Genomic DNA, 12,028 nt, shown 5'->3' with positions numbered 1-12,028 from the left:
TTGCTCTTAATGGAAATTTAATTGGATATTTAAAGTTAACTAGAATAAAGTGTTAAAATGAGGTGAAGGACAGCTGCTAAGTACATTTTAATGCTTTTAAAACCAATATTATATTTTAATCCATCTTATTTGGGGTTGTTATGTAGCCTGAGAAAAATATTTCTGTAATTCAAATCCTCCCCTTTAGAATGAAATATACCATTGAAATTAAAAGCACATTCTACATTTTGTAGGACAAGATACTTTGTATATTATTTTGGTCATATTTATTAGCAATGAATAAGCATTTAACTTTTGAAGTCAAGTTTGTAAATACTGACAAATATTTACTATTCCAATTAAATTGGAATTTCCTTGATCTTGGCTTTTAAAATAAATAAGAATTCTAGAGTCTAATTACAGTAAATCATTTTAGAAAATTAAGATAAATGTATTTTAAGTCAAAGTTATAACAGTGTACTTTTCTCATAGCTCTTAAGAGTCATATAAAACTTTACTGAAGTTTTACAATCTTGACCTTACAATCTCAGGAAGTTTAGTACTGCATCCTATAAGGTGAGACTAACTCTCATTGACCTAGAAATTTACTCAGTAAAGTATCAAAATCCATTCCTGTTAAACAGCTAATGCATTAGTAGACAATTGATTTATGCACCTTAAATTTTTTTTTGTTGTAACTTTGACTTTCTCTTCCAGATGATACCAAGATAGCTCTACATCTAAAAGATAATGGAGGTAGGAACTGACATTTTTCTTTTATAAATATTTTTTAGATACTAATCTATTTCATTCATTTAAGCATGAGAAAGAACTTGTGGGCTTCTAAATGTAGAGTGAGGTCGTATTTTATTCCCTGATGGTGTTTAACACAGGAAGAATTCAATGGTTGACTTGAAAAGTCGAATTGTTTCAATAGCGGAGTGAAATTCTAATCTCAGTGTTTGCCTGTAAAACTTCAGGATGCCACTGACCAATTGTAAAGTGAAAATTTATCCACATTCCTTGCTGTTTCTTGTTGCTGTAGCCCTCGGTTTATTGGTTGCATATGTGGCTATCTACCAGTATTGGGTTCAACCCTGTTTTTCACTACATTGACTATTCAACATCATTTATAATTAAAATTAAGAAATAGAGCAATATGGAAATATACTTTTACTAGGCGTTTTTATCTTCTATGCAAAGAAAAGGACAAAAAGAAACTTGAGGAAGAACAGTTAATAAGTAGATAACTAGAGTTTTTCTAAGACAATTTAGGAATGTATGTAATAGTACTTGAAAATTTGAGGAAGAAAGGCTTTACCAAAACAAATCTGTAAAAGATATTGACCAAAATTTTTCTAGCTCTTTTCCTTTTAAATTATGTTAGGTCATATGTGCAACTCTATCATAGAATGCTGGATTTCATAAAAGAGATATAACTGTATTAGTAACTGTTTATTCAGCTCAGGAAGGGGGTTTCCTCTTAGCAGCATCTTTTATGTAAATGTGGGTCCACTGTATTATTGATCTCGACAGTCTCACTTTTGCAGCCCCAGGCGATAACCTGAGAAAGTCAGAATCCAACATGTATGGTGTTAGGTATGTTTCTCTCTGTATTTGTAGAGAATAGTTTCTAAATTACTCAGTCTAAGTCAAGAAACAAATATTTCTGTTTTTTATTAGGTTACTGTATATCTGTATCTATATATTTAGATCAGTCCACTTAAAAGTTGCTTAGCCTCTCCATATATATCATTATCATATCAGTTTTCCATTGTCTTGCTTCTGTATCACAATGTTTTATTTCATTTATTTACTTATTGTTGTATTAATGCAATAAGTGGATAGCTTCACAAGTAGTCATTTGCCACATATACACTAGCTAGAAATAAAATCTTAGTGTTGAAGGGACTTTAGCAATTCCCCCATTCAACATTTCTCAGAGCAGGTTGTTAGTGAACCTAAGTCCTAATGTTGGGGTTACCTCCTTTGGATGGAGGGTGTTAAAAAGAGATAAATGGAATGGAGAAGGGGTCCCCAGAAGCTTCTGTTGTATTTGCTATGTTTAATTATTAACACAGGTAGCAGTTATATGTGTTTGTTATATTGTTCTCAATTCTGTCTTTTCTTTTTTCTTTAATATGACTAAGATATTCTATAATGCTGACAGAAAAAAAAACTGGAGAAGGAAATGGCAACCCACTTCAGTATTCTTGCCTAGGAAATCTCATGGACAGAGGCGCCTGGTGGGCTACAGTCCATGGGGTCACAAGAGTCAGACATGACTTAGCAACTAACCAACAACAATAGAAAAAAACAAAAGATTCCTGTTATCAAATAGCTATGAGATATTCTGGTTGAAAAAAAATGTAAGCAATTTACTTTCTGGAAAACTGCTAAAAGCTTTTACCGTTCATTCATTAATTTACTTATTCCTGCCAAGTGCCTGCTAATTGCAAGGGATTGTATATGCTTGCAGCTATGGTAGCGAAAATGGTTTAGACAAATTCCTGGCTTTCAGAAAGCATAGATTCTAAAGAAACTTCCAAGATGGTGATAAAAGATTTAGCATCTGGCATTTCTCCACTATTTGGTCTTAAAATTTTTTTACAAATAGCTTTCACTGACTTAATGTTTTGTGGAATACACTTTGGGAAATAGTTTTCTAGAATGTTACCAGTTATCCCAAGGAAAATCCTTAGTTTTGTTTAATGCAGCAAGGAATAGTAAAACTCTGAAGATTTTTTTTTAATGCAGTGCATTAAAACTATCTTATGACACTGAGAAATCAAGTAAATTCCAAGATTGAAATGGAGGGCTTCTTTTCTTTTTCATCATACTAGAAAAATTGACTATTGGATCTTCAGATTATATTAGATCACTGATATGCATCAGGTGGCACAATGGTAAAGAATACACTTGCCAATGCAGAGAGACACCAGAGATGAGGGTTCAATCCCCAGAGCAGGAAGATGCCCCGGAGTAAGAAATGCAACCCACTCCAATATTCTTGCCTGGAAAATTCCAAGGACAGAGAAGCCTGGCAGGCTACCGTCCATGGGGTTGCAGAGAGTCAGACATGACTGAGCTACTGAGCACAAACATGCCTCAGGTACCCATCAGAGTTCCAAAATATCACAATAATATGTGACTTAATATGTCTATACACTGGAACTCTCTTCATGGCCAGGTTTGCTAATGAAGCACTTTTACTAAATGTGCAGTTAGAGCAGACCAACTTGACCAGTGCTAAGATAAATGTTCCTTTCAAAGAGTACTTGAGACCGCACATTCCTTTTTATAGCAACTTTATTAAGTTAGCATGCTACCACTGCTTTTTATTTTATGGAATATGGAAATGTAGGAAGGACTGCCAATTTAAATCCAACTTCATTAGTTAATTAAACATGTTGAAAACAGAATTCAGAATCGTTCTTTTCCTCCAGCTTCACATTTTTTTTCTTTTTTTGAGATTGAGGTAATAATGGAAAAGGAGGTCTAAATGCTTTCTCACATTTAGTGAGAATTTTTTTAAATGCAAGCTAAGACATTTGTATAAATTGCTGTGTATTGCAGAGAAATTCAGCACATTTTCTTTTAATTTAATTGGCTGTTCTTAAAACCATTTTAATTTAGAGGTCTGTACTTTTCAAGAAGAGGGTGATGTGTATCAAAGTACTCAATGTGTAGCTATACTCTGCCCTTTACATCCGTACATCACCTTTTTAAGATATTGGATTACCTTGGCTCTGAGTCTTCTGGAATATTTCTGTGACTTAAAGTAGTTGATTTTCTCAGTGGTATCCACAGCTGACCTGATTATATATTCACTTTCCAGGAGATTTCCCTTCATCTTTGATATGAAAACATAAAATACTTCTGAGCAGCTGGACACTAGAGGCACACAACAGGGCTTCTCAGTCACAGGACCCAGCCTGAGTTCCAGTCTGCAAAACTCACTCTTGATAAATCGCACTTGTGCATTGTGTTCCCTGCTACAATTAGATCAGGTCTAGGAAGAGCCTCTGCATATTTCCAGTTAGTTGTTTGATTGGAGACGTTTTATTGGTCTTCGTCATTGAGTGAAAATCCTCAGTTCTCTAAATAAGTTGGAGAAAAGAGACTGAAAAAAATATCTAGACAAAGAGAATGATTCCTAATGAATGCAAGTGCCATTAGTAAGTTAGCACTGATTGGCCATTATAAATGGCTGAATACAAAAACTCAGAGGAACCAATATACAGATAGTATTTTGTCTCCAGCTGCAATGTTCCTACTTGCGTGTTTATGGTATTAAGTTTCAAGTAATATATATGTCTAATTAAGTAGCATTTCTGCTCCTTATTCATGTGAAAGGCAGGTAAGAAGGAGGAGGTAAGAGGAGGAGGGAGGGAGGAGGAGGGGGAGAATCAAAGAAAAAGAAGAGGAAAAACATTTATTGTTTCCTACGCTCCAAGCACTCTTCTAAATGCTGTACCTGTATTAACTCGTTTAATTCACACAACATCCCTGTGACTAGTCCTGCCCACATTTCCATTTTTTAGCTGAGGAAATGGAGGGACAGAAAGGTGAGGTTACCTGGCTCATATGTGGCAGACCTGCCATGTGAATCTGTTTAGTCTAAATGTGGACTCCAGGACCCTGGCAGCCTCACAGTATGGCTGCTCCCGTGTAGTGCAGTCCTCTTAGAAACTTCACATGGGAGGCACCAACCTAAGGAGTTTCATTCACACCTCCAGTATTCTTTTTCCTCTTTTATAACAACTGATTATACGTATAAGTATTTAGAAATGAAATTTCCTTTTGCCATGTAATTATGCCTTGCTTTTCATTTTATCCTTTCTTTGAAAATCACAATGCATTGATCCCCCTGTGTAACTGAGTCCTTTCTGAAACACTGGCATGTGTTCTGCAAACTGCAGGGGTATTCTTTGTTTATGTTCAAAAACTAAATTCTTTCAGCCTTCTAGGTTTCTCGAGAAATTCAAGTTTAATTCTCTATTAAGGGGTTCCTAGAACGTATTCTTTAAATAATATGTATTTCTGTGGATAATGGTTATAAGCATTTAAAACTACATCTCCCTTGGGTTTTCGAATTCTGGCAAAAGCTTGTTTGAAGAGTCACATTTTTAAGGAATTACCTAGCTGTATGTTTTTAGCTGGTGCAACTATTGACTGCCTTCTTTGGTATTTAATTAGTTGCTTCCAAATGACGCTCACCACTCACCACCTAAATAGAAATGTAAATGCCTTCAAGATGCAAACTGGAAAAAATTACATTTAGGGCTGAAAGAGGTCTGTGAGTTGAATCAATGGCAAAGTCTCTTAACTGAGAAGTGAAATCTTCAACCAGATTCAGCTCAATTTAGCAAATGGAGTTGTGCCATTCTGCTACACTGCAGATGTTAAAATTATATCAAGCTCTAAAATCCTATGATTAATTTTATTATTTAAAATTTGTTGACTGAGATTTGGTACTATGATAATAATACCAAAAGCTGCATTTGGTCTTGGTTCCTCGAAAGATTCTTCCTTCTGATAAAGTCATGTTTCTTTTTAAAAAACATATTTGCATGTAAATTCTTAATTACTAATGATATTTAAAGTATGAGTACCCGAGACATCACTGGTGTGTCATGCAGGTGGCACTGTGTTCGTCATTTCTTCTCATTGGTAGGAAGTCTGCTAAACCTGGATTCTGAAAGGCTGTGTTCTTGAGTCGGAAGGTGGGGTCTTCATCAAAAGGATGCTGAAGTAACTACATTAAGCAGTTTGCAGAATGTGATCAAGTTAATTCTGGAGTACAGATCTGCAAAATGATTAATTTTAAAGAGTTAATACAGAAATATTACTTTGAATGAATTATGGAGTGGTTTGTCTAAATTCTGAATCTGTTGTGTTTAATCTCCTACTTCTGAACATATAAGGCCTTTTATCCAAAGATAAAATGTTAGAACATTATTCGGACTTTCTCACTAGACTACTTCTGAGGTTATATTTTTATTACCTAGTGTGTAGTGACAGATCAAGTGTCTAGTGTTTCATTTATCATTCAGTCACATTATTTTTTGACTTTAATACATAAATCATCAAAGTCACCTATCTTTCAGTTTTTTATCCTACCTTCCCTTGCTATCTTTTTTTCATCTTTTTCTTTAGCAGCGATCACAGTCTTGTAAGCAAAGGGAAACTGTTATTACCTTTTGACAGACTATTGAGTATCTATCACTTACTGTTTCCAAAACTAAAAATAACTTGGCATTTGGTTTTATCTTTTGCTCTGTTTGACTACTTTTCATGATAGCACTAACTGTATAAGGAAGTGTACAAGTGCCATAATAATGAACATTTTTTACACTTCAGAATATTATTTTGAATGTCCCGTATGGATTAAGAAATTCTCTTCTAAAATTTTGTTTAGAGTAGTGTTTTTCAACTTTTTATGTACATAAGAATCATCTGGTTATTCTCATTTTATTATTCTAGCTCCTAAGAACCCCAACGCTCAGACTGTTCTCCATAACACTTAAATCTGAACCTCAGGATCTGGGATCCAGGCATCAATACTTTTTAAGCCCTCAGGCGATTCCCACATACAGTTCCATCAAGAACAGGTGGTCTGAGGCAATGCTTCATAAATATTAAGAAACATTGGAGATATCAGGGAAAGATAGAATCTATGCAAATCTGAAATTCACTTAAGAAATACAAACAAACTATAAATTTAGGTATCATCAGCATATAATGATAGTTGAAATTATCAGAGTGAATGAGATCACAGAAGAATAAAGTAAAAATGAAAAGGTCAAAGGACTAATGAGGGAAAACGTACATGCATGCTAAGTCACTTCAGTCGTGTGCAACTCTGTGTGACCCCATGGACTGCAATCCACTGGGCTCCTCTGTCCATGGGATTCTCCAGGCAAGAATACTGGAGTAGGTTGCTGTGCCCTCCTCCAGGGGATCTTCCTGACCCAGGGATCAAACTCACGTCTGTTATGGCTAACTTGCATTGACAGGCAGGTTCTTTACCACTAGCACCACCTGGGAAGCCCATAAGGAAACACAGCAGTTGAGATTTTGTGGGGGAGGGAGGGGAACTCAAACACAGCAAGACAATCAGAAGAACTGGACTCACAGAAAACAAGAAGAAAATTTCAAGAAGCAAGTAGTGAACAATGCCAAAGACAAATGGAAAAAAAATAGAAAGGTAACCATTGAATTAAATAGTAAGTTGACATTGGTTGATCTTGACCTGATAGTTCTATAGTCCACAGATGCACAGTCCCCAGAGAGAATCTGAGAAGTTGATGAGCGATAAGGAAATTGAAGTCAAATGGGAACATGCTGCTATTGAAAGAAGCTTGGTGAGAAGGGAAGTAGGATTTCTGTTGTTTTGTTTTAGGAGTGTATTTATATGTTAGAGGTGTTGAGAAGAAAAAAAGACATGAAGAAAAGGAGTTGAGAGATGACTGAGAATGAAGCAATACATGTGCAAGCAGGGATGGTCAGTCCACGTGGATGAGAGGAGATGGGTAACAGGGAGAAGTTTAGGGTATTCCTCTGGGCTTGTTGTTTTCTCAGTGTAATAGGAGACAGCAATATGGCAAGAGTGAGTGGGAGAGGTCAGAGTATGGGGTCCAGGAGTTGAAATAACCCATAGAACATTTCTGAAGGAAATGGAAAAGGGAGCCTCCTATGTATGTATGAAGGGCGTGCCAATGTGAATTTGGGGCCTGCTGACCATGGTGACCATCCTCGTGCTTTGGTGACATCAACACTAAATGTTTTCATGTGTGCTTGAATCAATACTTATTGATTCAAGGAAGCATGAAATATGCTGATCCAGCTTAAGCAAGCAAAAAAAAAAAAAAAAGAAATTTTCTTTGAGAGAAAGAATATGTTATTTTTTAAAAGACATAAAGCTTTAAATACAGTATTTGAATCTATTAGATGGTAAATTTAGTTTAATATTTTTAGCAGCTAGGTTTTCACTGGCTTACTGTTCCATTAAGACTAATTTTTGCTTGAATTTTATTCTGCATGGTCAAATAATACCATGCAAGATTTAAAATGTATCTTCGGTAGCAAGGACATGCGTTAATTATTTAACACTAATTCATAACATTAAGTACTGTGACCAAATGTTATTATTTCAGTTAGAGTAGTGAATTAGCAACTAATTGGATCAAATTTCAATAAGTGATTTCAACATGTGTTAACATTATGCTCAGCAACTACTAAAGAAAAAAATTTTTAATATAGAGTTAAATTGAAATGGAATTCTAAGAAATATCTGTTTAACTTAAAGAAGGCAAGAGAGGAAGAAAAAATGGACCACATAACAGATGGACACAAAGGAAACAAATAGCAAAATGGAAGACCAAATTCAGGCATACCAATAATTTTACTAAATGAGTCAGAAATTCTACTTCTATGTATTCAAAAGAAAGCACAGCCATAAAAATATTGTACCAGAATATTCATAGCAACTGTATTCATAATTGCCAATAACTGAAACAATCCAGATGTTTGTCAATAGAATAAACAAATTAAATATTTCATAAGATGGACTACTACTCAGCAGAAAAAAAAATAACAAACTGCTGATACATGTAATAATATAAATAAAACTTTAAATCATTAGTTTAGGTAAAAGAAGCCAGGTATGAAAGAGTATATATAATATGATTTGATTTATGTGAAATTCAGTATAGATGAAACTAATCTACAGTAAGAGGAGTCAGCACAGTGGTTTCCATGGCAGGGTAAGGTCAGGATTGATGGGAATGGAATCAATCGATTGATTGATTGAAAATTTTCTGAAGGCATGGAAATAGTCTGTATCTTGGTTTGGCTGATGATTCCTTTGGTATATAAGATCTGTGCATTTCAAGGTTGCAAATTTTACCTTAGTGGGAAAAAAAAAAAGAAAACAGAAATGTTGATGTGCTTCTCATGAACTAGTATTTTCTTAACTCTCATGAGTAAATTTTTTCAAGCTTCTTAAAATTCTCAACAAAAGACAGCAAAAAGATTTATCCTTAACAAAGAAGCTTCTCTAATTAATAAGCATAAAAGTTAACACCTCTGATTACTTGATTCGTGGTTTACTTTAAATTATTCTTAGAATCCTCCCATGTAGTTGCTAATAGTGATAAAATTATCTTGCAATAATTGGACTTACTGTACACCAGGCATTCATCTAAGGGTTTTGCATGTTGATCTCATTTAATCCTTAGAGTACCCCATGAAGAAAGTCATACTATAATCCTATTTTATGCATGAAATATCAGAAGGACAGGGATTTAAGTATTCTGTCTGGGGTCCCTAATCTGTAAGGGAGGTAGCCGGTCTACAACACTAAACACTCTGCTGTCGGAGCATGTGCTATGCTCCCCATAGCCATCCTGGCCTGCAACCTGGGAGAGCTTCTCCAGTTGTGGCACTGAATGTAGCGGAAGAATCCTCTTCACCCTGTACCTATCAGAGTGAAAAGACAGATGTGTGTCCAAACCACTGAGCTAATCTCGAGCCTTAGCACCTGCATGCCTCTCAGTCACGGCTGTACTACCAGGTCAGTATGAAGCCTGCTTGAAAGTATTCAATTTAATTATTCAATTTAAAGGAAATGGGATCCTTTCTCTCACTGAAGCTTGGATGCATGTTGAATGAAAGCGTGGACACTGTGTAGCCATTTGCCTGCCACTCTGCCTCTACTAAAGCCATCCAGGATCTCAGCAAACACAGCTCCAGGTGCCAGTTCATGATCAGAATGAGCTCCATGGGTCCTCTGAGCCCATCCCTCGACAGGTTAAGTGCCCAGGTGACTGTAAGATTCATAGTAGTGCTTTATACTCATGTGTGGGGACAGTTCACAAAGCTGATTTAATGGGAAAGGTAAGGCTGAGACTACTGCTCACCTCGAGAAGTAACCATATTCTATCCCACATTCAACGTATGGAGCTCTGTATTCCAGGAAACTTGATATTCCAGGACCTAAGGGAAGACAGTCATGATTAACACACTTTTTTAACATCCTTCTTCCTTCCCAAGAAGGCCAGCCTAATTTGCCCCCATTAATGCCCTTATCTGAGCCATGTTTTGGCAGTTCTGATGTGAAACATACCCTTCAAAACTGGTCCTCAAGTGGTTTCAGTTTTTTCTTTCTACCCTTGATATATGTGCCTGTTTTATTAGCTCTGGTAACACACATGAAAATACGGTTCGAAGCTCTACCCAAGTTTATTTTTTTCCAATTTCCAATTCTGTCTTTTTGAGATACATTCATATAGTCCTGCCCATTTACCCTCCTGGGAGATTTCATACGTCAACCACAACAAATCGCAAAAGATTGTGTGGTTGTTAACACCAAGGGCTAATGTTCAATCGTGAGGTACCCACAAGGGCCAAATTGACATCTCCAGCAACTAAATTAACCCATGCTTTCATAGGAAGCACTTAGGTTCTCATTAATTGTAAATATAAACTCAGGTGCCAAAGAACTTGAGACTGGCTTAATATTTAGCAGTTTTCAAAAGAAGCTCTCCATAAGGTTAATTTTGTTTAGACAGCCTACCAAACCACAGCAGCTGGGCTTTTGTTTTTCAGATACTGTCTGCAGATTCTATGTGGCATGGCCATGTCCCAGTTACTGCTGGAGTCTGGGGAGAGACAGGTTAACTCTTAAGAAGATTGGTGGTTTGTTTTCCTTCAAAGGGATAAACAGTGAAGGTACATGGAGATTGATCTTGATCTTTCCACTGGAAAAGCTATTCACTAAGACATCCTTGCTTTATCCAGCATGCACTTAAGCTTCCCATTTCCATGAATAATTTCAAGAAAGCCTCATACTGACTTGGTAAGACAGCCATGATTAAAAGAAATGGCAATAGCAAGGGTTCACATTAGCTAAGTGGTTTGGACACACATCTATCTTTCCACACAGATGGGAGCAAGGTGAAAAGGTTCCTTCTCTATGATCAGAAAACATGATGGATTTGATAGGGAAGTGAACATTTATTGCATTTGTATATTCATTCATATGTTTGTATATAAATGAACTGCTTTACTATAAGTGACTTAATTCAAATGGACAGGATTAAATGGCATGAAGAGTCACTCTCTTCTGTACCCCCAGATCTTGAAAGTACATTGTCAACCTCTTCTTTGGTATTCCATTGTAATTGTGAATATATTTGTCATATATATTTCATATATGTTTACTATTTAGATGGGAAACTTAAGTACTAAGATTTCTGTGAGTTATTTTATAGAAGTAGAGACATTTTTAGAAAACAATTTTTAAATATAGTTTTAAATGAAGAAGCAAGACAACTTGATATAGAAAGCTGACGTTAGGAAAACTTTAAAAGTTAGATCTTATAAAGATCTAACTTGCTGAAAATATTAGCGACATGGGTCAATTATTACAAAACATAGCACATACAAATAAGAAATGAAAACCAGAATGGATCATTACAAGGATTTGCTTTTGGTGTTACGGTAGCTATAAATATGGCGAATCCCCTGTTTCTGATGCTCACACACACACATGCACAAAAGCACTAATCACATAACAAGGCTAGTAGCAGACTGGGTGGTAACTACTCTCCCAAGTCTCTCATTTTGATGGAATCAAGCATTTCTTTTAATATGATTTCACGGAAATTCTATTTAGCCTTATTTTCCTGAGATAAAAGGTAGCGGATTATTGTTTAAACAGGATTGTCATACCCTAAGCTCTTTTAAGCCAGAACATTTTATATGTTTCCCTGAATGAAATTTCACAGCTGCTCTGTAGTAGCACAGGCTGCAGATGAGAAGCTGGGCCAGCTGCCCCTGCCAGAATATTATTCTCACCACACATAATGCACTTAGCTGTGTTTTGTGCACCATTTTAATATCTTTTCACAGTACTTACTCAAATCCCTCCTAAGGAGATGTCATCATGTGAATTATAAATGAATGTAGGGTCACGGTGATTCATATTGTGGATTAAGTATGGCTCGTATAATAGTTTCAAGGAACCCTAATACCCAAATAATAT

General features: G+C 35.8%; 1 protein-coding gene across 5 annotated transcripts in view; it reads left to right on the top strand.

Moving 5' to 3' along the window:
* Nucleotides 1–12,028, top strand: part of PLXDC2 (plexin domain containing 2) — a 427,345-nt gene that overhangs the window by 379,340 nt on the left and 35,977 nt on the right. For 4 of the 5 annotated variants that reach the window (XM_025264436.3, XM_025264435.3, XM_045162714.1 and 1 more), the window contains exon 12: nt 697–735. In XM_025264436.3, coding sequence (XP_025120221.3) covers nt 697–735 — 39 coding nt within the window. Of the gene's footprint in view, nt 1–696; nt 736–1,529; nt 1,579–12,028 lie in introns of all 5 variants that reach the window. The other variant, XM_044928172.2, reaches the window with a different exon arrangement.

Source organism: Bubalus bubalis, chromosome 14 (genome assembly GCF_019923935.1).
Source record: "Bubalus bubalis isolate 160015118507 breed Murrah chromosome 14, NDDB_SH_1, whole genome shotgun sequence".
NCBI lineage: Eukaryota > Metazoa > Chordata > Mammalia > Artiodactyla > Bovidae > Bubalus > Bubalus bubalis.
Note: the sequence above shows the minus strand (reverse complement) of the source record. Positions and strands in the feature narration are given on the sequence as shown.